The sequence below is a fragment of the Tyto alba genome, unplaced genomic scaffold (assembly GCF_018691265.1).
Source record: "Tyto alba isolate M040663 unplaced genomic scaffold, T.alba_DEE_v4.0 Super-Scaffold_23, whole genome shotgun sequence".
Classification (NCBI taxonomy): Eukaryota; Metazoa; Chordata; class Aves; order Strigiformes; family Tytonidae; genus Tyto; species Tyto alba.
The window spans coordinates 5,462,752-5,490,090 of NW_024881297.1; the positions used below are offsets into that span (position 1 = coordinate 5,462,752).

The 27,339-nt window shown below is 42.3% G+C and overlaps 1 protein-coding gene across 1 annotated transcript in view; it reads left to right on the plus strand.

Annotated features, from left to right (window-relative positions):
* The window catches only part of CFAP299 (cilia and flagella associated protein 299), a 223,713-nt gene continuing 196,374 nt past the window's right edge, over nucleotides 1-27,339 (plus strand). Inside the window, 4 exon segments of the mRNA XM_032997972.2 lie at nucleotides 1-5; nucleotides 1,373-1,408; nucleotides 1,410-1,509; nucleotides 3,183-3,310. Of these exon segments, the coding sequence (XP_032853863.2) occupies nucleotides 1-5; nucleotides 1,373-1,408; nucleotides 1,410-1,509; nucleotides 3,183-3,310 (269 nt within the window).

The following is a 27,339-nucleotide window of genomic DNA, read 5'->3' on the forward strand; positions in this document are numbered from 1 at the left end:
ATGCGGTCTGATACCTCAAATTCGCCCTTTTTTTCTCTCCCATTTGCTTTCTGAGTCATCTTTTCCTGCAGGCTTTGCAGATATAAAAAGTCTCAGATGTTGATTAGGCAAAGTATCGCATGGGGAGAGGCACGGTGCCTCTGGAAGCTCAGCTCCAAGCACAACGTTAGCAAGTGTTGGGACAAATGTGAAGTCTCCCAGAAGCACCTGACTTCCTTTTTGGTTTACAAAGCTGGTGCTTTACCCCAGCCGGCTCCAAGCTGCACTGTTGGTCTGTTCTCTCCCCAAGGGAGTCTCTCCAAACCGAATTTATCACCTGATGGGGAAAACACTGGCTTAAATCCCACGTATTTTGAGAAGCTGGGGGTTGGCATGGTGTGTCGTTTTTTGGTTTGTGGGTTTTTTCTTTCTCTTCTGCCGTCTCTGATTTACCCCTATGGTGCTGGAGAGAAAAAGCTTGAAACGAAACAAATGAAGGGGATTCCCAAATTCCTTTCCAAACACTGCTGACTTCAAAGGAGGCACAGATCCATGTGGAGCTGTGGAAGGTGCTGCAGGGAGCACGCTGGAGTGCACGGAGCTGCCGGCTGCGCCCCAGCTCCGTGCTGTTCAAAGTCTGAAATGCAAAAAAGCCCCCACATCCCTCCTCTCCCCATTGCATCTTGCTTGTAACTTCTCCAGATATCCCTGCAGTGGTACATCATCTTCCAAATCCCCAGAAATACTGGCCTGCAGTCCCGCGTTGCTGCACGAGGCAGGTCAGGGCCCTTCGGCCGAGCCCACCGGTGCAGGAGCTGTTGGGCTGTGGGTGGCAGCTGTGCCTTGCTGGCCCCTGCCTTCCCACCCAGCCCCCCTCACAGCTGCGTTCCCGTTTGCAGGCGTGGTGGTGGCCGAAAACATCAGCGCTGGGGCAGCGGCCAAAAAAAAAAAAAAAAAAAAACCCAACAACTTAGGTGACCGAACTTCTTAAAAAAATCAGTGCGTAAGGCGCAGTGTGGCGGGTCTGTGGCATCTGCAGGTGCGCATGTGAACGGGGCGGGTGGAGAGTGGGGGGTGCAGGGTAAGTTGCTTTTCCCACTAGAATTTGCTTTTGCACTAGCAGCTTCCCCCCCCCCCCCCAAAAAAAAAAAAAAAAACGAAAAACACCAAACCCCAAAATAATATTAAAAATTAAGTGCCCAAAGCAATTCAAAACCTCCCCAAAAGCAAAGACCCAGGCAGCTCTCGGGGGGCGGGGAGCACGGAGCGGCCGCGCACTGCCCTGACTTTGGGGGGGGGCGTGGGAGGGTGTCTGTCTTCCTGGGGTGCCCCCCCCCCCCCCCATTCCCGCGCGCGCTGATGGGGCGGGGCGGGGCAGCACGTGCCGCCGCAGCCGTTGCGCCGCCGCTCGCGCCGTTACCACAGACGCGGGGCGGGATGGCGGCGGCCGCTGCTCCGCCGCCGCCGTTCCGCACCTACGAGGAGTACCTGGAGCCGCAGGTGACGGCGCGGGACCTGCAGTACCTGGAGGTCGGTGGCGGGGAGGCGGGACACCGGCCCCCGGCGAAGCTCCCTCAGCGGGCCTCGGGCCGGTACCGGCCGCGGTGGCTCCTGAGGGGAGTCTGGCGCGTTGCTAGCTGGTGGAGGTTTTGGTGACCGTTAGGGGCAAGGGTCTCATTGGTAAAACCCACGTCCTGAGGGAACAAATTGTCCCGCTTGCTCCCGTGCCAGCTCTCCCCACGGGAGGGAGGTGGCACAGGGCTTGTGTACGGATAACCCCGCCGTCCCGAGTGGGCTGAAGCCCCTCTGCAGCGGGGCCGGCACGCAAGCAAGCTTCGAAGCGCGGGTCTGAACCAGAAAGCCTTGCACGGGAGCAGCCATTTGTTCCGTGGTACTTGCTGTCAATTCCTACCCAGAGAAACGAAATGTGGTAATAAGCACCTCGTCTGTCTAAAGCAATAGGATGAGACGAAGACAGCGAGGCTGGCTTTGATGTGCATAGGCAGCTTCCAGCTAGTGCTGGCGTGGTTCTTAACCCAAACTGGGAAGATCTACCGTGGGTCCCGTGCTTACGAAGCCTAATTTTTAGGCTGAATCATTCAAAAGGATGGGGCTGGCTGCTGAACTTCTGACCTTTAAAAATGATATTGCACGTTGCTCCGTGGAAAAATACTGTGAGGAAAGTTGCAAAAGGTTTCCTGTCTCCCACTTAGAAGGCAGGTGGCGTGGAAAACGGTTCCTATTGCTTACGGATTTGCTCTCGGAAAGCTGCTACCTAACTCTCTGGTTTTAAGAAATCAGGACGGGGTCTGGCAGCCTGCCTGCAGCCTGGGAAGGGCTGGCCCTGGCGCCGGGCTGGCGTGGAAGCGGCAGGGGATATTTCCTGGGATGCTTTCGCTGTCAGGGCTTATCAGGTGCCCCTGCTTCAGCTGGAGAAAATAACTGCCCCCCCAGCCCTGCCACCTCCTGCCCCAGCTCTCAACTTGTCCGTGTTACTCTCCTGCGTGGATGTCAGCTTAAACTCGGGAGTTGGTTTCCAGCTGGAGGTATAAAAAGGCACGCACGTCCTTTCCTGGGATCGAGGTGTGGTACAGGCAGAGGAAAGCGGGCAAGAAACCGCAGGGCTTCAGCCGCGGGGGTTTGGTCGCTGCTGTCGCGGGGATGGCAGAGGCTGTGGCGGCATGAACCCCCCCGAGGACCCCCGCCCCTCTGCCGGGGTGGCCTTCGGAGCTCCTTCCTCAGCGCCGTGCTTGCGAGTGCTCGGAGCAAGGCCGAGCCCGCCGGTGCCTGCAGCTCCCGGCTGCCCAGCACCGCTGCTTTCGGGCCGGCGCGGGTAGCCAGACCGCCTCCCTTTCCCCGAGCTCCGTCCTCCCGTCGCTTAGCGCCCGGGGAGCACCGGCGCTGGCCGCGGCGCCCTCGGGGCCAGGCCCCCGCGGAGAAGCAGGGAGCAGCGGCTGGGAGCGGCGGAGCGTCCCGGCGGGCTGCGGGAGAGCGGCCGCGGAGGGTTGGGGGGGTGTGAAGGGGGGGGCGAACGGGCACCCCCCGCCCCACCGGGGCAACCGCGGGGGCGCCCCGCCCGCCGCGCCGCCAGGGGGCGCTCTCCGCCCGCGGTGGCTGCCGCGGGGGGGGGGGGGGGGGGGGGGGAGCGTCCGCGGTGTCCCGGCGCTAACGGGGCTCCCTCCCCGTTTTTTTCCTTCCCGCAGAGCGAGGCGGTGGGGCGGCAGTTGGTGGAGCTGGGCTTCCGCGGCTCCGGGAACGTGATGCAGCGGGAGGAGTTCGAGGCTCGGGCGGCGGCGGCGGCCGCGGGGCTGACGGCGGTGGTCCCCCAGAAGTAAGTGCCTGCCTGGTCCCGGGGCGCACCTCGCTAGGCACCTGCCCTGCCGCGTTCTGCAACGGGGACCGTGTCTGCACCGCGACCTCGCAGCCTCCACTGATTCCCTTCCCCTGGTCAAACGGGCGTTGTAACACCCACTACCTGTCCCCAGCAGCTGAGTCCTGGCTGTCGGGGCTCTTTCATGGCTTGGGGGTGTGGATGTGTGTGCTGCACTTCCCTCTCACCCCTCCCCTAGGCTCTGATACCAGTGTACGGTAAATGAGGCAACCAAGCTTCTCAGGTACTAGATGTGTTTGAAACACCTAAATACTGCTGCTTGAATACCTGGGTCATCCTTTCAAAGTTGTAGCCCAGAAATGTGTGTTTTCTAACACTTCAGACTTCTGGGATTGATGGTTACAAGACAGGGAACACACTGTTAGAGCACGGGTGGCATATGAGAAGGGAAAATACCCTTTCTTTGCTGATCAGTTGTTAGACTTAGACGACCAAATTTATTCAGTAACATAGTCTAGAGTTCCTTTCCTGTCTATGGCAATGGTTAAGGTCATTTTGGTTCCTTGCGAGTGTTTCCCTGGGTCAGGGAGACTGGGATTGCTGTGGGAGTGCTCTCTTTATATAGGGTAGCTGAAGCAAATCACACAAAGGTCTATGAGACCTATCACTTAGGAAGAGATTTAAATGGCTTAGACTGGATGATGAGGGCTGCTTCGATTATTGTTACAAGGTGTCTGCTCTTTTATGTGGACTGTTTTACTTCCATTTCCAAAAGCCTTTGAGGGGAGAGCTGATTTACTCTCCAAAAGTCTCTGACAAAGGAAGTTCAAGCAGTACCTATGCAACATTATTTTATTTTTAGGCTTCTGTTTTGTTTTGAATTCTGCCATCTTATACTTGTTACAGGGTGTATAGCTACAGCATGCACTTTCCATGAAAACTCACATTGCATCAAGAATTCAGTGCTTGGCAATAAAGCTTTATTATATCATATGGTTGGTTCCCCCTACCTTTTTATTTTTTCACTTTCTTCACTGTTTAACCAACCTGCAAATCTTAAAACATTTAGCTGTTTACTTTTCTGGTTTATTCTTTTATTTGCCTCTCCGGAAAAAGAAATTAACAAACCCCATAAATAGTGAACTGTGGTTTTTTTTTTTTTTTTTTTTTTGGTGCCTTGCTACAAGAAGCTAAATAACATTATTAACAGAATACTCATTTTGTCAATGTGGCTGGTGAATAGTAGAGCCACTGAGCAGTCTTATTCTCCAGTGGTGCTTTTCCCTTTTCATGCTATAGTGAAATAATCATTTAATAATTTAACAGCATATATCAAATGCATTTCCTAGCATCTGTGGGCTGAGAATATGTGCTGTGTAGTTAAGCTATTGCCATATTTCATGTACAAATCTGTATCAAACTTTTATTCCAGGCATAAGGTGACATAACTGTTCATGTCACTATATGGAGAAATTAATTTTGCAAGACCAAAGGATTAATTATTTGTATAAAGGCAAAAAGGATTGATTTTTTTTTTTTTTTCTCATACGTGTTTAGACTTGTAACATTCTGTGGCTCATGCCCAGACATACTTAGCAGCAATATGAAGGCTGATGGTGACAGTGCTGATGAGGTCAGAAGAGTAAGAACTCAACTAAAATAACTGACCAGTTGGTCTTGTATTGTTCTTGTAAAGTATGTTTCTAAACCACTGATTGTTATTAATTACTCTTCTAGTGTTTCCATGTGTGGAGATGAGTGAAAATGAACTAAAGCCAGTGCTCTCTGTGCAGTTGTCTCTCTCCTTGGTGTCTTGAGTAGGTATTCTGTCTGGTTGTTTGCTTATTCTTTGTTTAGTTTCCCATTAGTTTGTAGGTAAAGATATCAGGGCTGACTCAGAGGGTGAAGTGGCCTATTTTGACTGCATCTGGTTGAGCAGGTTATCCAGACATCTGTGTCAGGAGTTGCTGCTGTCAGGACTTCTGAATTGCCTCCTTGCAAAAATGTATCTGTGGTTTTCTCTGAGCACAAAATTTTCCTCAAGTTGAGCTTGGCTGCACAGGTCTCAGAAACTGTCACTGTTAATTCTGACTGCCCAGATTATTTTTGCATATGAGAGCAAATGCCCTAGGCAGGTACCTTCAGGATTTCTGCTTTGAGTCCTTTTCATCCCTCGCCTACTGCCTTGACACTACTGTCCCATACAAAAGGATTGACAGGGGTATTTCCCACCCATGATAATCTCCTCCATCAAAGAAAAACAAATGTGAGTCTTTTAAGCTAAAGATGGGATATGTGGCTCAGAACTTTTATACAGTGAGGGGTTACTTGGATCAAAAGACAGAGAAGCTAGCTGGTAAGTGACTCTGTGTTCTCTTTGAGAAACAAACTTGTGTTTAATCATTTTGGAAATATCTGCAAGTGGCTGATATTCATAGCAATGAGGTTCCCACAGCCAGAGTGCTTCCGTGTGCCTTACTGATATAAGCACACTAAGCTTTAAGGAATGGTGTATACTATTGGTCTTGCACAACAACAGCTTCAAGCTCCACTTGCTAAAAAGTACTCAGACAAGCCAACAGCTGTAATATATATTGGCTCTGCTGCATTTCAGCTCCATGGTGTGCCACTGGGTATTATGCATAGCTTCTGTGTTTCCTGTAGGCTTCTGTAATTCCCATTCTATTTTTAGGGTTCGTCTGTCAGCAGTCAGAAACACTTAATTTACACAGGCTGTATTAGTTGGCAACCTTTCACTGCCATGCCTTTTACTGCTGCAGCTGTATCGCAGAACAATCACAGAAACTTGTAATTTATTGGAAATATAAAGCCTTATGCAAAGATTAGTAACTGGGAAGTGTCCGCTTAGCCACAACAAAATACTTCCAAGCATAGTTCTGTGGAGTAGCAATAAATCATCAAGACAGAATTTGGTAGATGATTTAGAGCAGTAGTAAAGGTGAGCACAAAGAAGGTGGTCACTCTTAGGCTGCTTCTCTGTTTCTGTAGTTGTTGCTTAAATGTAGCAGTCAGAGTTTACTCAAGACCTAAGTTTTCTTCTTCATGTGTAGGAAGGCTTATCTTGACTAATATTTGAAAAATTAGCTTCAGAGTAGGTACACATTACACCGTATTGCAAAGCTGCTTCTGATCAAGAGAGCCAATATTTTCCTTCAAATGTCTAGAATGGTAGTGTGGTTTTCCTCCGAATTCTTGCTCTGCCTTCCGAATGTGTCTTGCTTAGTTAAATAGCATTATCAGTTAAGACATGCACTTGGTAGGATTGGTAGTACTTCCTTTACAAATGGTTAAAATAAGTTGAGTACATATTGCAGAAAATGGATGTGGGTGGGCTGGAGGCAGTGCATTTATTTCTTCTTTTGGACTCTTTGTGAAGCAGTCTTAAACTTTTCTGGTTTTAGTGTCACATCTGAAGTCAAGTGAAAATTGATAGGGGAAAGTAAATAGAAGTAAGACTAGTTCCTTTAAATTGCTTCATGCTTTTCCACAAGAAAGGGGCACCATGAGAGTGTTGGGTTTGGGCTTTTTTTTTTTTTTTTTTTTTTGGTTAGAACAAAGAAACAGGATAATAAAAACCAGTGAACTTCAGACTTTGAGAGGCAGATAGAAGCGCAACATGCCATCTGTTATTTGCAACAAGGATGTGTGTGAGTTTCTTTGGGATTTGAAATGAAGGGGCTTGAGCCCAGGATTGTTTTTTATTTTCTTTAAAAGAAGCAAATTGGAAAGAGAGATGCTTTTTTTTTTTTTTTTTTTTTTTTTTTTTTTTTTTTTTTTTTTTGGTATTAGGTCATCTCTAAATGAGTGCAAGGTTATTTTATTCTTTCTGCTGTCCAGAGCGATAGAGGTGGAAAAATCTCATTCACGTTTGTCAAAAGAGTCTTGTAACGTGCATAGCACTGATGTTTAGGAAGAACTGTGTTTGTATACAGAATAAATAAAACTGGTTGACATCAGGTCAGGAAACAAGGTAGTTGTTTCAACTGGAAGTACAATGTTGCCTTATGATGCTTTAAGCTCCTCTTCTGGTGTAACCATCTGAGGCAGCAGCACTTTGTAACTGCTTTTGTATTTTACAAAGCCTGGATCCAGGCTGTGTGGACTTCCTGACATCTATATGGCACCTATATGTGCATTTTACTGTGGGATTACTGTGGCTACCAGGAAACTGCACTACTTCCACATGGATTTGAAGTGGCTTTTGAATGGCACAGGAGTATTCCCTACCTACCAGATTCAGTGCTACGCACCACCAATAGAGCTGTAAACCACTTCAACTCCCACTCTGCTGGTGTGCACGTTGAACAGGCATGTTTGGTGCTGCCCCGGTCACTGGTGTGGTTTCTGTAGCTGTGAGTTGTCTCTGACCCTATTCAGGGAGTTGGTAACACCTGCAGTCAAAGGAGGAGTGGCTGAAATGGGGAGGGTGTTTAGGATAAGCATCTTGTGTATCTCTGTGCTTCAGAGTTTTGGTGCCTTACCTGATGTAACCAGGAGAGGCCTCCCTCTACTTAAGATTCACAGTCCTTGTGTTCTCGTCTGACTGCTTAGTGGTATGAGTAGAGTATGATAAAGGGGAAAAACAAAACAAAACACAAAAAAAAAAACCACCCCAAAAACCAAACAGAAGAACTGGAGCTGTCCTTGTTAAAGTGTTAAAGCTTTCCTCTGGAGGACAGGCTTGTACTTCCATTCAGAGTATCGGGGCTGTATCACTCAGGCAGGTGGTAGAAATGCTGTGTAGCTACCTCTATGCAGGGATATTTGCAGCTGTGTCCTGGGAATTGCAAGAATAATGCCCAGCTACAGACTGCTCTGGAATGGGGCTCTGGGTCTTTGTCCTCCAAAATTGGTCCACTTAATGTGTAAAATACTTATTGGTTTTGTTTTGTTTTCTTTTATTTTTTTTTGGCCTGGGAAGGAGCATGAGGGTGACTAGTCAGCCCATCAGTCAGGACACATGCCTGAGAAGGGCAGGGTGTACAGCATGATTCCCAGGTCTGCTTTTCTGTGGCTTGAGACACCAGCACTGACCTTTGGAGCAGGGACAGGAACACTGAAATATTTCTCCTGTGCAAATGAGGGTGGGAGCAGAACAGCAAATGGCAAAGCTGGACTTTGTTCCCAGGTAGCAGAAAACCTGGATTTAAGTTTCATCAGCTAGAGGAGGGAATGAAACCAGTGTTAAGCCACTGTCAGATATTACCATATTCTCTATTATCTTTTGCCTAACGTGATTCAGGGGGTACCTTACAGACTGCCTCTTGATCACAGAAAGCAGAAGATGAAGCAGAAGGGGGAGCTCACTTCATTTCTGCAAACTCCAGGCTTGAGACAGTTGTAGAACAGTTTGCTTTCAAATGCTCCATGACTGGCCTACCAAACACAGTTAACTTGAACCTGTCTCTCTTTGGCACCTGGTCCTTTTGTGATCCTTCTCCTCTGATACTTTACCCTGGAGATGTGGGCTCAGAAACAGTTTTTGAAAACTGGACCTGTTTTTATGTGTACAAATGTTTCTCTTGGAAAAGCTATCTGGTCTAGTTATAATGTATTCCTTTTACAAACCACATGGAAAACAGGTATTTGGGTACATGGGTCAGTAGTAGGTCATTGGCTGTCTTCTCTTTCGTTAATGGGCTCTGAAGCAGGCCACTAAAATGAAACATTGAAAGTGAGGGAGAAAATGTTGCTTTTTTTTTAAGTATTGCTTTGGATTTTGGTATTGCAAGTGATCCCACTGAAACTTAATTGAAAGAATTAAACTTGAGGATTCTGCACTTCATGGTAGCCTAATTATTTTAATGTATTTCAGTGATTGGAGATGCAAGAAATTCCAAATTCCAAAGCAATTATATGTCTATAATGTTAAGTGCAATGTCTTTAAAACAAAATCATTGGTTAGGGGTCTTCCCATGTGTGTGCATATGGTCTAAAGCTTTTTTTGTGTACAGAAAGAAAAAAGAAATCTGTTAAAAGCAGGCCTTCATTCAGTATCTAGGATTTGAATTTGCAGTTTTATTTTTCCTTCAAGTCTTGTCCCTGGTGGTTGTGCTAGAGTGGCTCTGTACTCAGTGCAGGCCTCAGGGACTCTTCTATGACTCCAGGGAATGCTCTCAACATTTAAATGACAACCTGTAGGTTGAAATGTATTGGAGAGTACTTTCTTTGTATTAATCAAGATGTGGCTGAGTATCACGTGGATGTTCTTTCAGAAGGAGGATGCAGGAAGGGATGAATCTCTTTATTCTTAACAGAATGTATGAAGTGACCTTCTCTTAATACACCTAAGGATCTTGGAGGAAAGTGGCATGATTTTAGTCCCTGTCTTTCCCATTTTAGCTCGTAAATTAATTTTGATGTTCACATGGACCATACCTTTACTGAGGAGAGAAGAGGGAAAGATACAGCTTGTACTAGCAAGTACATTAAAGTGCTTCCGGGGAAGGATGTGAGGAGTGTGTGATGCTCAGCTTGCTGGGTGGGCCAGTGCCTTACAGACAAGGTTAGATCGAGGGATAACTCTGTTAAACACTTGTGGCTTTTTAGGTAGCGTTAAAAATGTGGAGTGGACCTACTCATTCCTAGGCTGAAATGCTGAAAGGCACTGAAGGCAGCTGGGTACCTGCTTTTCAGTGAATTAACCAGCTAAATTCCTCTGAGGTTTTGAAGAGCCAAGTCCCTGAAGATGCAGTAGAGCCACTCCTGGTTTTGTCCCCTGCTAAATCTATCACAGAGCTATTACTAAACTTTGATAGAATATTTTTCTGTGACATTATGGAAAAAGTACGGTTAATTATATTTCATATCAACAGGCTCCTGCGCTCTTAGCACTTGCTGGCACTAGAGGCCAAACAGATTGAGTCATGTGGCTGACAGTCTGCTTTTTGGCTCGAGCAGAATGAGTAAGAATTGGAGAATGCACAAGAAAATCCATGACAGGAATATGTTAGAGGTTTTCTTTTCTTCTCCCTTTTTATAAACCCATAATATATAGATAACATTTTAGATTGATATCAGTGTTGGAAGGCTTCACTGAGTTAAATTTTTTGAAGCTTGCACATGTCTTGGTAATCCAAGATTGGGTAAACAGAGAAAACTGGAACAGCCTTCAGAATGTTTCATGGTGGCCGTTCTGGCCCAGCAAAATAGCTTTTTTGGACATCTTCCTGTACTCTGTGTTACTCTCCTTTTCCACACCCTCCCTTGGAGTCTTTTAAACCAGTACCTTAGTGGGAAGGGGAGAATGACCCATTCCTGACCCTAAACCTAATAGCAGGATTGAGACCAGGTTTTTCCATTCTCTGAACGTTTATTGCTTGTTCTACTGTTAAAATAGCAGTATGTTCTCTTCAACAATTCAGTGTGAATTGGCACTTTCTCAGACTAATGAAGGAAGGAGACAAATGCAACTCCCATTCTTGTTGGAAGACTGACTCTTTGACAGTCATTTGCTGATGATAGAGATCTGGTAGTTGTTGCTGGTTCTGTCACCATTTGAAACTCCTGAGATCCAGCCATAGAAAAGGAGTGGGCTTGAGAATTGCTTCTTACTCACAAAGCGATATTCTGCAGAAAATGTTAGGAGATGAATTAGTATGTTAAGTTTTAGAATTGTACTAGTTGGTAGCATCAACCTTAGGTGCTGACAATCCTGGATTCCTTCCCTTCTGATACTGAAAACTTCTCTGTATTTTCTATTATATCTTGCCACTTACATTTGTCTCTTGGTTAATGTTTTTTTCACACTCTTAGCAACTCAATCTCTCTTTAGGAAAATAAATCTTTCACCTACCTCCAATCTTCACTTTTGTGCAAATAGGAACTCTAAATCTGTAAATGGTCATGTAACCATAATTTCACTTTTTTCTTTTCTTATATGTTCTGATAAGGAAAGAAATAATTGCTAATGCTTTATTGACTGTCCTTATTTTGGTTTAATTGGCCCCAAGTTGAGTGGGATAGGGCAGGCATCCATAATCTGCTTAGGGATTCCACAGATGCAATTAGATGCTGAAATTAGCTCCAGTGGTTCTTTCTGGGCTTTCCCCAAATGTGTGATGGCAAATGGAAAAGACATAGAAGGCAATCTGGGACTGCAGAGATCAGTTTAGTGACTGGTTTCTTTCTGCTTCCCTTTGTGTCTAACACCATAGGAAATCAGTACCAAGTGGTGTCTTCAGCATAAGCCTCTTGAACAAATAAAGCAATAAATTCCTTTCTTGAGGGTGAGCCTAGAAGACATTTGTGTCATCACGAGCAAGAAAATGATGAATTTTTATTTCCCTCAGCAGACCTCTGGTAGTGTACAATGTATAAACTAGGATGCCTTGAGAGACGTAAATGAAATTTCCGAAGCCTGGCAGGGAAACAAAAACATTGCACTGATATGTTTGGCTGAAGGTAGAACATTAACATGTACATACTAATACTGGGCATGTGAATACTTAAAGTTCTGGGTTGATTAGGTGCCTTTGGCCCTTCAGAAGTCAGGTGGCTAGGCTGAAGGAAGGAGAGAAGCCTCAACGGCTGCAGGCAAGGACAATATGTTGTCTGTTTTAAATTGTCTAGTTGAGAATTGGGAAAACTGGAAGAACAAAATTTCTCCATCCTTCTGTCTACCATCGGGCAGAATTTTAAGATGGTACTGCAGTAAACTCTTTATTTCATGGTTTATGTTTTTTCTGTTTTTTTATATTTAAGTGGTACAGTGAGGAACAAGTTGATGAGTCACGTGATTTCTGACTGACATTTCACAGAAATAAGTGTATGTACATGCTTTCCAGCAAATCAAAATATGATGTGGAAAGAATAAGTAAGGATTTCCAGCCTTGACTATACAGTCTATGACACAGGCTTCTGAAAAAAATAAGTAGCTGAACAAATAACTAACAGAAATTTTGAGTGGTATATATTTATACCTGGGGACCATTCAATTCACTCTGCATGAAAGTTGTCCCCCAAGTAGCACACAAGCCTGAGCAGTTTTTGATAATTCCAAGTGTTACGTCCTTAGTACAATATTAAATGCTTTTTGAAGAGGTCCAGGTGTGTTTGGGTAGCTTTCTACTCTAGACATTGAATTTGTTACCCTAGCAGAAATGTTTTTTCACCTGGAAGTGTGTTGCAATAATCAACATTCTTTGCTTAAGAATAAATCGGTCCTCATCTTTTTACTACTTTTTTTTTTTTTTTTCTTTATAAATTGTGGATAGTTTGGGGAAAATATTTGGAATAAATAAATGAAATGTGTTTAAGTAGGTGCTGAAAAGTATTTCCTTTCTAGAGGGATGGTTTGTTATTTTGCTAGTAATCTTCAAGCAAGTGAAACCGGAGTCCGGGAGATGGATTTGCCTTTGGATTCCTGCAGTTCATAATCTGCTGGTTCATATTTCTTTTTAGACAAGACAGATACTAAAAAAGTGCAAATTCTAGCTAGTATGAGCTAAATACCTAGAAAAGAGAAATTATTTAGAGGCACTTGATATCTGTTTCCTTTTGGTGTAACTTTGCCTATGGCAGGGATGCTCAAACATCTGCACCTTCTTCCAGCTTCTTCCTGCTAATGGGCCATGTGAACACACATCTGCAAAGCACTGAAATTTGGGTGTTCTATATTAACTGAAAAACAAAGCAGCTTTCCTCCTCTGAAGCATATAAAGGATTGCAATCTTTTGCAAAAGAGTAGTTTTAAGCTGAAATATTTCTCTGCACCAAAGTAAAGTGAGAACCACAGTCCCACACTAAGGATTACACAGAATTTTCTGCCTGGCCACCTCCAACGCGGTGAATGGAAAGTTGTGAAAAAGGTCATGTCAGGAGCTCTGTTGTGGTAAGGAAGCGGTTTTCACAAATACATGTACAGAAGTTAAAAGATCTGCCAAGGCTACTTGTTTAAGTGTTTTAATGTCTGGCTGTCTTGACTGCACAAACCCCGAATTTCCTTGGAGTGCAAATCTGCTTAAGGATTTATGCAGCCACCTCAGCGTTTCATGTGGAGAGGTTTTGATGGGTGAAGCTTGATGGTATGTTTTCATTCTTGCGTGGGAGCTGGCACACGCTGGGGGCACATCCTTATGAAGTTATAGTAGCCAGTGTCACTTGGTTCCTACTGAACAGATGGAGCACTCGCACTGAGCAGTGCTTTTTCGTCACCTGAGAACTTGGTCTGTTGGTTAGTGCTGCTTACTGGAAGAGGAATTGCATCATATTTTCATGTGTCTTCCAGACATGGAAAACATCTCTTAGTGAAGCTATGGATGCTTTTAGGAACATCTGCAACATGTTTGTCTAGTTCCTCTTGTAGGATCTGATTCTGCTCTGAGATATTCTGTGTGTGAGTGGTGTGCTAACAAGGCCAAATTTTTATCTGGCTTACACCCCTGTAAAGGATTGCGTAGTTGGTGGGAATAGCATGAAGTGTCAGCTTGGATGGGCTCTCATGTGGAAGTTGTGTGTACCAAATTATAAAGTAACATCAAAACAGAGACTATTTGTATTCGTTTCTGTAGGAAGTTGGTGCCCCACAAGTACACCCTATTTTCACATAGTATTGTTCTCTACACTCCAGCTGAAGTACCTCAATTGTCACAGAACTCAGTATGCTAGTTTCTAAAAGGCAAATTATAATAATTGTCTGCACATCCAAGATATAGCTGTGAGCAATCTTCTCCTAAGAAAGCATCAGTTCTGGCACCAGCAAGTGGATTTTGACCTTTAAGTTTAGTAAAAGAACAAGGGTGCTATAATGACCGATTTAAAAAAGAAACCCCAAACTTGCCACTAAAGCTGTTCAGAATAAAAGAACACAGGAAAAGAGCAGCTAGGATATGGGTGTGAAACAGTTGAACTGTAGTAGACCTTAAGCTAGATTTTCTCCTGCTTTTTAAGTTGCGCTGTACAGAGATTCTCTGTATGGTTCTTGCAGGGCATTTGTTGCTGTTCGTGTGATGGCACCCCTGTTGCCTGATGCTCGACAGAGGTAACGGCCATTGGCTTCCTCCCAGGTCGGGGGAGAGGGCTCGGCAGCAGGGTGTTTGTTACAGCTGGGTTCTTCCTCCTCACACGTTCCCATGCCTCAGCTGAATTTTGCCTAGTCATGCTGCTTTCAATTGTCTTGTCACTGTTGTTGTTATTCTCTTTCAATCCAGACAAGGAGTGTGTTATATAGTTTCTGTATCGTGTTGCATTAAAAGCCTGGAATGTCAGTGTGCCCTTTTTAATGAAGACAGAAGGTAATTGAAGGGTTTAAGTCTTTGGGGTTTAGGGAAAAAAATCTGTAATTTCCAAACACTTTAATTTTTTTTTTTTAATCACGTCAGAAAAGATTGCTATAGTAAAGTCACATTCCCTGCTACCTTTTTTCTAAATAAAGATAGGAAGCTGCCTGTATCACTAATGCTGTGCTTGTCTTCTAGCAAGGCAATTTAAATTCCAAAACATTTTTACCTTACTACTTCTCTGTTCACAATATTTTTTTAATTATGGTATTTGCAGGCTAAAATTCTACGGTTTTTAAAATTACAATTCAGTTTGGTAACTGGAAAGCAATGAAGCATGAATGTCCATGTTACATTGGGATAATAAATTTGTAAATAGCTGAGTTGTACATTCTTTGGACTCTTAAGGATTTGGTACGCAGCAGCCAGAGAGTTCTTTGTTTTAGGCTGGCTTTGAAATAACAGTCTAAAAATTGTATCAAAACAATTAAAACAAACAAACAGGACTGACTTGGCAGTAGTTGCAACAGCTCAGACTGTATATCATAATGCAGAGATCTCTCTCCTGAATAAGTCAGTTTGAAGCTTATCTTTTCATCTATGAAGGTAGGATATAATTTTTTTCTTTTTCCATCACAGACATCTGTTTATATTTTTCTGCATTGATTGTTCTTTGGCCTGTTGTTTTCCAGTCACAAAGTTTCATGAGATCATTCTATAGCTGCTTGTGAAGGTGTCAGACTCAGCCCTACACTGAATAATTTATGACCACCATCATCACAAAGCTTACTCTCCTAATTGCTCTTTCCCTTTTCCCTAGGTTTAACAGCACACCTCCAGCAAGCAGTCTGCTGTTGTCCCCTTGTTTCAAAGATAGAAAATATAGGGTAGAAGCGAATTATCAATTTTTGCAACATTTATCACAGAAAGAACCTTTCATTGCATTCTACTGCTAGTTTGTTTCCTTAAGAAGCCTTAACTGATGAGCTTTCAAAAATCCAAGTAGACCATGTCAACCATATTATCTTTATGCATGTGCTTGTCACTGCTTCAGAGGACTCTGAGGTTTGTAAGGCAGGATTCCCCTCACAGAAGTTGTGTTGGCTCTTTTCACGTAGATCACCTTCGTGCACTTGTTCACAAACTCTTCACTTGAGTCTGTACCGATCTGACTCTCTTAGCTAGAGATCTTTGCCTGCTTCTCTGTGGTGTGGCACTTGGCTTTAAATGCTTACTTTTTGTCACCTTTATTGCTGTCTAGTCAATCCTGGTTTTAAAATAGTATGATTTCTAAAAGCACTTGTTGCATGCTTTGTTTTTGTTTGTGTAGGTTTTCAAAACCTGAGGAAGTACTGGTTAGCCTAAAACTTCTAGCACTATTTAGCCTAGAGGAGGCATCTCTTTGTTGTGTGTATTTTTTTTTTTTTTGTGCTTTTTTTTTCTTTTTGATACTAGCTGAGAGTGATTTATTAATAGGAACTTTTTATGTTATGGAAAAAGACGCATCCATCTTCAGGCCTTTTGCTAAGCATCTTCCTAGAGGTAGCTTTTATGGATAGCACTCATCTGTTAAATGATCACCTGATGAGATGAAGAGAATTTTTCATACAAACAATGTGTGTGTGTACTGGTTTTCATTTTTAGTTGGTACTTCTCAGTGCAGAGCACTGTATGAGAGATAATTGAACTTAGATGCCATTTTATCTTCCTGCCTTCAATCTGTTAAGCTCACAGACCCAGTGATTTCTGCATTTCCTTAGGTCGCAACTGTAGTGCTTGGCCAGTACCTGAGGATTCCTGAGGAATTACCAGGATGCTCTAACTTCTGTATGAGTACCTCATTGGCGAATGTTTGATTACAGGAAAGAAGCTGAACAGCTTTTGGCTGTAGCTTACATAACAATGTTCCCAGGTCTGGAAGTCCATAAACTTCAAGAGCTTCTTAATGCTTAGTCTGCTCAGTGACAGGATTGACAGCAGTTTGGGAACCCTGAACAAGATAAGGGCTGTATGTGGACTTAATTACATGTCGGTGTGAGAAGGTGCAAAGGAGATGACAGAGATGCCAGAAGTTAGCTTGGAGAGGATGCTGGGTTTTGTAAAGAGTCTGGAAGTTGGGTTGGTATGACTGGACACATGGCCTGACTTCACTCCTGTTACTGGAAGAGTTTATGTGCAGCAGATCCTGGCACTCCCTGCTTTGCTCCCACTTGCTCCCCATGCAAACCTGTACACTCGCTTGTGCTGCTGTTACATACTAGTCACGCTTGAATTTCAGTATGCTTTCCACTGTGATGTGGAATCAGGGACACTAGCAAGATGTCTCTGCATGTCCTGAATTCTGTTGTGTGTAGGTATCTTAAAGTGTTTTTCCTTCCCTCTCTTGGCTCTTGATGGTATTTCTTTGGAAGTGCTAGATAATATCATGAGCTACATGTAATGACTTAAGGAAGGTCCTATGCAAAAGTCAGGGTGAGATAGTCCTATTGTGGCTAACTTACATGAAATCCTATTTGTGGATCTAATTTTTCAGTGTTGGGAAAAGCCAATATTCCCATTTAAGATTCTACTAATTTGGAGATATGTCAATCTGTGTATGCATCACTAAATGCCGTGTACTGTCCATGAGAAGTAATGAGAATTTTATATGCTACTTGTGATTCTCTGATGTTGCTCCTCTTCTGCTGTGATTGAAATAGCTGAGTTGGAAATGTTTGCCTAAAGAAACCAATCAGTGACTAGCTAGCTGGAGTGGCTTCCTTCCTTTTTCCTTTTTTACCCCCTTTCTTTTCTGTTCACCTGTCCCCAAAGACCTGAAATCTAGATTTGAGTACCAAAACTACAATATGAACAAACCACACGTGGTGCTGGCTGTCTCTCCCAGTGGTCTGGGAGCTAATTGACCCAGTGGTCTGGGAGCTAATTGACCCAGTGGTCTGGGAGCTAATTGACCCACTGGTATTAATAATGAAATATTTCCTTTTAACCAGCAGGAGTATTGTTGTGGCAATGTTGGTTAATCTGGATTATACATGTATATTCACACAGCAGCAAGCTCGTATTTTATGTCATGTAGTCAAGTATTTCAGGAGCTTCCTGGGTATGTGTCTTCATATTAAATGCCACAAGAAGGCTTTTGAGTGTTTTAACAAGTACAGTTAATTTGTATGGTAACCTCAGATTTAGAAATGTGTACTTAAGCATTTACATGTCTTTGCAGCAGGCATCAGAAAAATCTGCTTTGTAATTGGCCCTTTTGCCAAGGAGAAATCTACTGTTCCAGTCACTTGCAATAACCTTGCTTTGGAATGTGCCTGAAAGTGAGGAGAAGTTACAGAAGCCTGGGGAATATTTGAAAACACTCTGCTCTTTCACTTTGGGATCCAGGGAGTTGTCAGTAGTACAACTAGCAGCTAGAGGATACCCTGGACTTAGTTGAAGCATCTTGCAGTGTTCTGACTCGAAGTGTCTGTGGGATTGGCTTCTTTTGTTTTCTGAGGGCTTTTTCAGTATAGGGAGAATAGTCCAAATTTGGACATGTGAAGCTGGTGAGCAGAAGCTTTAATCATAGTAGTCAGTATGTCAGAGGAAGGCTGATAGAGCTTAAAAGAGAACAGTGAAAGGCAGAGATGAAAACAATGTTTCATTAGTATACAGGAGAAAATAGTAAGCCTATAGAAGAGTACACATTTAATAATCATGTAAAACTAGTAATACCTGCTCACCATATACCTGCAGGAGGGCAAGAGAAGCACAATGCATTTCATTCTGCACTGTGGTTTGTAGTTTAACCAGACAGAAGAGCAATACATAAAGGTCCTTGTTTTGCAGCACTGGAGTAAAATGGGGTGCTGGGAGTTTATTTTCAGCTCTCTTCCCACACAGGCTGTTGGCAATAGCATTTTCTCCTGCCATTGGGGAGCTAGGGCTAGATCTGCTGTGATCCTAAGCTCCTATCCCAGTCAGCAAAGTTGCCAAAGCATGACAATATCAGCTGTATTGTTCCTCAGGGGTGCACTGAGGTTTCATAAGTGAACCAAGAAGCTGATGGGATATGTGGAGCTTGGGATCTCTGTTATATATGTGGCCAGATGCTAAAGTGTGTTCTTTCTTCCTTCTGTACTTTATTTTCAGTAAAAGCCTTTAGTGTGCACTCAGATTTCCTTAAATTCAGTCCATGTACTTGGTGTTGATAGGAAAAAAGTGTTTGGCAGAAATAGGGCAGTATTTTAGAAGAAGTGCCTTTAAAGCCAGCATGTAGTTTTCCCCTTGACACGTTCTTTCAGGTTACGTGCCTGTGTGCAGTGGCACAGGCTGACTACCATAATATACAAAGAAGTAGGACTGAAATTTCTCATTGTTTTTCTGGGAACATCTTGCCACTAATGTGCCTTTTAATTTTGTTTTCCCTGCACACTGATTGTTTTCTTTTTAGCTTCTATATTGAACTGTGAATCATTTTGAGCTACACAATAATATCGCATTACAATGAGGCAAGAGTTTTTAAACCATCCCAGCTCCTTTCCTTTTGCAAAGGCTCATGAAAAAATATCCTGTTATTATGTTATCCATTTAAGAAAAATACCAGCTGCTATCAAGCTGCTTTTCTCTACTTAGTCACTATAACCAAATTGTGTGAACTGTAATATCATTCCCCAGGCTATTCATCTTTAATTGGTAACACCCTTTTACAAACAGCTCAGGAGTAAAGGAAATGTTTTTAAACAGCATAATATGTAACATGGCAACATGTGATTAAAATTCAGTACGTTATCTCTTTTGGTATTTTACTACTGCAGGTGTATAACAGCCACTGAGCAGGGACATGCTATGGGCAACACTGCGATTAATTGAAGCTCTTCTATTTATACACCTGCACTGAGAAAACATCCCTCATGTAAATGGAGGATTCCAGATAGAAGAATCAAGGAATAGGCTCTGACTGAGCTGACATCATTGTAAATTATTCACTTGCTTAGGGGAAATATTGCAGAAGGGTACAGGCAGTTTTTAAAACAACTTGATTGTTACCCCAAGGCTGCAGATGTTGAACGTACTTAAAGGATGTTTACAGAAAAACTTCCACATCAGCAGAGGTTGATTGAGCTTTCAATGAATTTAAGGGGCTGTTTGGATTGTAGTGATCATCAGGCAACTCTCAAAGGAAGAGCAGAGATGTGGCATTCATGTTGATTATTTTGCATCAGTCTTGCAGAGTGGCATGTGGAAGTTCTCCTGTTGGATCTGTCGCAGAGATGCGTTAGAGCCACAGCAACACCCTGCGTGCAGAAGAGACCAGTCTGCCTTCCAGCAAGCATGGTTGGAAGCCATGCCAATGCTGAGGTGCTGAAGTTGAGGAAGATTGCTTGCCTGGCCTGGGGTGTGTTAGAGAGAAGCTTACAGTTTCCCTGATGGTGTGGTGAGTCACACTGTGCTGTTGGTCAGAGCAAGTAGTGCGAGCCCTCTGCTACATGCAGTTGTTCGCAGAGACTATGTTGTCTTTGCTTGTCTGGTTTGAACATGGTGTGCTTCTTAAGGCTGTGATGTGTGGGTTTGGGCAGGAGCTGTATTGTGCCCTCAGTATCTACCCTTGTGCAATCCAAGGAAGGGATGTTTTATTGTATTTCCAAGAACTGCTCCATCAGTTGTAGACTTTTTTTTTGTTGTTTTTTTTTTTTTTTTTTTTTTTTTGTTTGTTTGTTTTTTTTTTTTCCTGGAAAGGTTAAGGATGTGGTGAGAGAAAGTGCATAGTTAATGGGATTTGAGGTAGCTTGCCGCATTTTTGTCAGATGTCTAACTAGTGTAATGGGTGGGTTTTCTAGAGGAAGACATTCCATAGTAGCATAATGGTTTCTGTAGACACAAAATGAGATACTGTATGTGTGCCACATTATAGCATTAGACTTCAGGCCCTCTAAGCAGTCCCACCGACTTAATTAAGTGCTTAAGAGTTCATAAAGTGCTTAAATTAAGCATGTGTCTGAGAAGTAGCAATATTGCATGATGAGTCACTGTTTTTAGAAGAGATGCTTTCGTTTGAGAGGGCAGTGATGATACAGTGGTACCCACTGTTGGGCCCATGCCTTTCAGTGGGTTAGATCTAGGAAGTGGCATAGGTGACATGAGCAGGTCTTTGAAAGATGCTGTTTGTAAGAGCCACCACGAGGCATTCACTACCAGCTTCTGTGCAAAGGAGGAAAACAGTGCGACTGGCCATGTGGAGGTTTGGCATTTGCTTAAAACTTCAAATGTTCATTTTGTTTCCTCGTATGACTTTGACTAACTTTCATAACTTTTGACCTGTAGGTTTGTTTTGTTGTTGTAGGTTTTTTTCTTTTTTTTTTTTTTTTGTAAGTTAAAAGGAAAACACAGTGGGTTTACCACATTAAAGGTTGAAGAGATTTTAACAGAAGTTGGAGAAAGTTGCCTCATTTTGCAATCAGAGCATCAAAGCTGTATGTTGTCAGCATAGAAGAATGAAAGCAAGGTGCAGGATTATTATTTGCAAATAGATTAAATAGGGTTTGGTTTTGATTTGATCCTTTATCATTCTTAAAAATTAACTAAATACTTCTGAAGGACAAAATAGATCTTATGTCAAATTTACTTTTACAAATCTGCCATCTGGAAGCAATTTTGGATTTAAAACAGCATTTTTTTGTTTTAACTACAAGAAGCGCAGCAACAGAGAGCTGAACGGGTCATAGTACTGCAGGGAGGCCTGGGTGTTTGGCTTGTGCTTAGATGCGTTTCATACTGCAGCTTCAAGTACTTCAAGTACTTCTGGATTCTAAAAGAAAAGTGGATCTATGTGTGGAAACTTGAAGCTAGCTAAGCTATTGATTACTATACTAGTACTTAGTGTGTATGTGATTGAAGGCTATGGTCAGCTATTATTTTTAGGCAACATTTGGAATGACTTCTTGGTTTTCTTTTAAAATTTTTCTGACCTTCTGCCTGAAACCTATTCTGAAAACGATATTCTGTGTCCCACCTCCTTAATATATCACTCTTCATATCATAGAACATAGACTTACTTGATTAATTTTCCAGAGAAACTGGCAGATTAAACTCACCTGAATTACAGAAACATATTTTAGATATACCTTGAAATAATGATACTAAAGCCTTCTAGAAACAGTGTTAAATAGATTTTTGCACTCTTTTAATGAGATCATCAGGCCAAATGTTTTGACTGCTGTGTTAATATAGCAGCAAAAATTGAGTTAATTGCAGGTACAAGCTGACAACAATCCATGCATCTGTTTTTCATTCCTGGGCACGGAGTTATTCTTTTTGGACAGACAATGCACTTCAAACCAGGAAGGTTGTTTGAAACTTTGCACTCTGTTTTATAAATATACAAGGTGGTAAAACAATTTGGTTTGTTATTGCACTATAGAAAGAAATCAAGAAGGTTAATATAGTATTTGCATTAAAGTTGGAATATTCAAGGATATTGGTGTGATAGTTCCTATGGATGAATGTTGATGTGCCCATAAATCTGTAGTATTGTAGTGTAGGACATAATAAAGCAGTATCTGAGGAACAGTGACTGATTTAATTTGGAGTACTTCTAGCTGAAGAGAGCTGTATAACTAGATAACCTGTGTTGCTCAGGGTTGCTGCCACCTTCCAGAGGAACAAAACTATTTTTTGTTCCAGTCTTTGCTGCCTTAACTCCCAGTGGCTGCAGAAGGATCCTATCCGTGGTGATCCTCACTTCTGGAGTGGTGCACCGGTGGAAGAGTTTATGTTCATCTTGAATCTGAGTTGATAGGTCAAATAGAAATTTCTCGTTGTATGCTGTGGGAGCCCTAAGATTTGAAAGCAGTTTAATGCCTAATGAAGCAGAAACTTTGTGGGACTTCTGACAAAAGGCTTTGAAAATCCCACAGGCAGTGACTGATGTGTATCAACGGGAGTTTGTCATTTGTGTACTTCCAAGAACTCTCCATTTATCTTTTCTGAAATGGCTTGTGGACCTACAGGCTTAGATTTTTATCTGTCCTATATCCAAATACATAGTCCTTGCTCATTGATATACCTTATGAGGCACAAGAGTTAGTTTTAAAAGGAAGCACAAGATCTGTGTGTTAGTGTGGGATGGCCTTAAAGCTTCTGAGAGAAGGGTGATGTCTTGTGACAGTGGCATGTGACCAAGCTGTCTGAAGTATGGGTGTTTTTGCAAAGATAGAACGTGCTGCACCTTGTCTGTGCAGGTGTAATGCTGCATTCTTGGAAGGACCTTTTCTTCTGGTTCAGAGAGGGCTGTACGAACAGCGAGATTGTTTCACACTGGCAGCTTGGTTCATATACTGCCGGTGTTGTAGTTCAGAGCCAAAACAAGACAGATGGGGATTGCAGGTTTATAGCCATGACTTATTATGACAAAGACAGGCTTGTCAGAGGGATAAAGCATTTTCAGTTGCACAGCCCAAACCCATTTCTGATGCACTAGAACATGACCTAAACCTTAAAAGATTTATATTTTGCTTAGCCTGAAAAATATTTCTGTGCTGTACTTGACTTTTTCCCTTGCACCTGCATTTCACTGTGGAAAATATTTATTTTAGTGAGAAAATGTTGTCATGGCTAACACACTGAAAAACAGAACAGTTTCTTATAAAATCTGCCTTGAGACCATGAGTTCAAGCCAAAATCTTGATGTGTTATGATGCGATACCACTTCAATATGAAAATAGCGTTAGGTGCAAAGTCCTGAAAAGAGTTGTGGAAAATAGGAGGTAGGAGTTGAATAAGAGTAAAGATAAGTACTGATTTAAGCTCTAATGGTGTCAATGCAAGAACAAGTATTTTTTAATAAAACTTCCAAAATTAAGACCTGTAAAATCTTAGCTCTTTCTTCACTGGATTCTGTTTAGTCAGCATTTATTTTTTATGATTACATAAATATTAAGTAAACCAATAGATTACACTGCTTCCCACCTTTGAAGTGCAATGGATTTTTAAATGCTTATGTGTTTATATTGTTCTATCTGATACACTACAAGTTTGGGTTTTTTTCTTTTCTTCTTTTTTCAAAGGACTCCCACATTAGGTGTCACTAGGAGGACCTGATTCCTCACATGGGATCTTCTCCGGAGTTTGTGATAATTTGGCTTTTTCTGAAGGTGTATCAAGCTGAGCCACTGAGATGGCTATTTTCTCCCCTAAAATGCTTTCCCCTGAGGATTCTCAGTACATGAATTTATTTTAATCATGTAGCCAGATGTACTAAGAATTTTATTTTAAAAGAAAACACTTGTAGATTTCTGCCAAGTATGTTTCACATGTCCAGTGTAGTAGCTCTGAGGTTTTTGTGATTCAGACACTTCAGACCAAGTTTGTAGACAGGGCCATTTCCTTGTGCTGCAAGTGACTTGTTCTCAGATGGATCTGCAATTAGAAAAGCCTGGTGTGGTACTGGTAAATGCTAATCTTTCCTAAAACCTTTTTTAATACAGAAAGGACTATGCATGAATTTCTGAGAACACGAGATGAGTAAAGACAAATTATGTCATATGTTCTTACAGATATATTTTTCTAAATCACAGAATTTCAACTTCATGTCCTAACGAAGTATTAATAGAATTATATTTTTAATTACTTTTCAGGGTAGGTCATGCTAGTGTTTTCCATTGTTTTCCTCCTTTGAGGAAGACAGCTTCTTATGTTGAATAGAAAGAAAGTATCCATCTTGTAATTTAAAGATTCTGATTTAAATAAACACATGAAAGATCTGAATGTTATAAATAGGACTCAAAATAATGAGCTAGTAGAAATCATCTTGAAATACTTTACTTTGATTTTTAACACTGAAAATACCTCTTGGATGCTTGCTTGGACAGGTGCTTGCTTGAAGGTTGAACAGGAACAACAGTATGGAATTCCGCAGGGAGAAGAAAAACACTTTAATTTTTCTTTTAAAATTTTATTTTCTAAAGTAAATATTGCACTTGAACTGAGAAACAAAGCCTTTGGTCTGCATAGGACATGAGTAAATACTGAAATGTGAGAAGTGTGACATCTCATTGAGAACATCTCACTTATGTTCAAGGCTTTACATTGGCAAAATTAATTTCCAGGTAGTTATTAAAAATCTGGTATGGTGCTCTTCTCTAAGGAATGCTAGTGAGCACTGTACAGCAATACTGCAGATGCAGGGTAAGGAAGAAGTGATAAAGGAATAATATCCTGAAGAAACTAACAAGTCCAGCTGGGGACACCTGGAGAAAGCTGAAATATGAACATTATCTCTTCATGATGGGAAGCAAGGTAGAACATGAACACAAAGCAGCGATTTTGACTACTGGAAGAATAAAGCACTCTGCTTGGTCTTTCTCAATTCCATACTTTAAACAAGTCAATTACTAGAAATGGTAATGAATGTCAAGAGTTTTGCATACCCAAGAGGTGCAAAGCTTTTGAAAACCACTGAGTTAGATAAGAATGGGGAGCATGAGAAGCTGTTAAACAAGTTCTACAGAAAGAGATCTGTCCAGCTGTGTCAAACACAGTGTGTACCCAGGCCTTTGGTTTCTTAGTGAAAGAGCAGACTTTCAGTAGGCTTGAAGTTTCCAACTTTGAAGTTAGGAAAGACCATTGGTAGACACTTCTTTGCCTTTTTTTTTTTTTTTTTTTTTTTTTTTTTTTTAATTGAAGAAGGGGGGAAAAGGGAACTAGCCAACCTGAAGGATAAATTGGAGGAGATCACAAATACTGGTAGAGAAACAAGGCTCAATTTGGCTAGCAAACTGCAGGACCACAGGGACATGTGGTCTCCATATAAATGCTTGGAAAAGAGAGTAGTAGATGTCCTTTCTAGAGCTGGACTGAAGCTAGCAGCAAAATCTGTTACTCCTGTAGCTCTTGAAGCAAGTGGTGTGAAACTGTTTCTGTGAAGATCCCTAACAATTGGAATATGCAGAAAGTGACCTACAGCTGATTTATGTTGGTCTTGAAAGAATATAGCCACCAGGGGAAGATAACCCAGGATTGTAAAACTGGACAAGTTAGAGGTCATTGGGCAATTATAGGAACTTTAGATCATGGTTAAAAGTTGGCATGGATCTTTTCCAGGTGTGCTGAAACAACCTGCTTGTCGGTGTGAGGTGGTTGTGTCTTCTGTCCAGAAATAACATCATTGGAAAGTACAGCTGTGGAAAAGTTGCTCTTACATGTGAAATTGGTATTTGCTAGCAATGACACATGGAGCTGTGCGTAAAACCTGGAATATTTAGAAATATGGGCTTTTGTTTTGTTTTGTTTTTTTATTTGTTCATTTTTAATTGAGTACAATGAATCAAGTGTATGATATCTGCAATCCTGTGCTGTTACAGAAAATGATCTCAGAAATCACTAGAGACTTAGCCTCTGAATTACAGGCCACTCACCTAGAAGCAGTTAAGTTGTTTAATACCTCACTAATGAGGCCAGGCTGAGAGAGTTGGGGGTGTTCAGCCTGGAGAAGAGAAGGCTCCGGGGAGACCTTAGAGTGGCCTCCCAGGGCTTAAAAGGGGGGACAGGGAAGGTGGGGAGGGACTCTTTACCAGGGGGTGGGGATAGGACAAGGGGTAGCAGTTTTAAACTGAAAGGGGGTAGATTTTGATTGGATCTAACGAAGAAATTCTTTCCAGTGAGGGTGGTGAGACACTGACATAGGTTGCCCAGAGAAGCTGTGGCTGCCCCCGCCCTGGAAGGGTTCAAGGCCAGGTTGGATGGGGCTTTGAGCAACCTGGGCTGGGGGAAGGGGGCCCTGCCCGTGACAGGGGGGTTGGAGCTAGGTGATCTTTAAGGTTCCTTCTGACCCAAACTGTCCTGTGATTCTGTGATAACAGGAAGCTTCAGTGCAATCGTATGTGAAATATGTATTGCTTATTGTTATGAGTAGCCTGAAAGCAATCAAAAAGATGGAAACTGGACACGTAAAGCTTTTTGTAATAGGGACAGCTCACAGGTGCAATAGCAAAAAAAGACTGCAGGAGGCAGTTGTCCCTCAGGAAATTTTCTATTTCACTGTAGGCGATCACTGGGGATGTGAAAAGATTGTGGGCAAAATATGAGACTGAAGCAGTTGCCTTTTGTTTGTTTGTTTTTATTTTTTCCAAAATTAAGGTGAAAAGGAGAGGGTCTACCAGCTTCTAAGAGTAGAAGCTTGTGGAAGAGTCTGTGAGAGGTTCAGATGTATGATGTAGAGACTAAAGCATGTGAGGTTGTATAGGAATCTGTAAGACCAAGATGACAAATTTTCGTCAATTAGTAAGTATTGGTAATATATGCACAAGGCGTTAGTGCTTGGAACTTACTTTCTGCCTTTATACCTGTGTGTGACTTCTCACAAGAGATGTGTTCAAAGACTGGATATCCTCATCAGGCTCGAGGACTTGACATTTGAAAATACAGGATTAAATTCCACTCATAAGGGAATAGTTTCCTTAGAAAGCAACAGAAGTTGGAAATGTGTTTCTGACTCCTGTCACTATAGAACAGTAACCTAAACAAGTTAGTTATCTCCTCCCACCTCTCCAGTATATGTCACAGTACCATGATTACTTTTAAAAAACTATAGTTTTTGCATTATGGTATGTGGAATGAGAGTGTATTGTTGATCCATACCCTCTGGATAGGTTATGGTAATGTTTTCAAAACCTTTTAAAATGTTCTGCAGAATTTAAAAGAGGCTCTATTTTTGCCTGTATGTATATCTAGGAGGAAGTTAATAAAAAAGTGGCGAAATTTCTACCTTCTTTCTTTTCTGTTGTTTGAAACTAATTTTGGTGGAAGTCC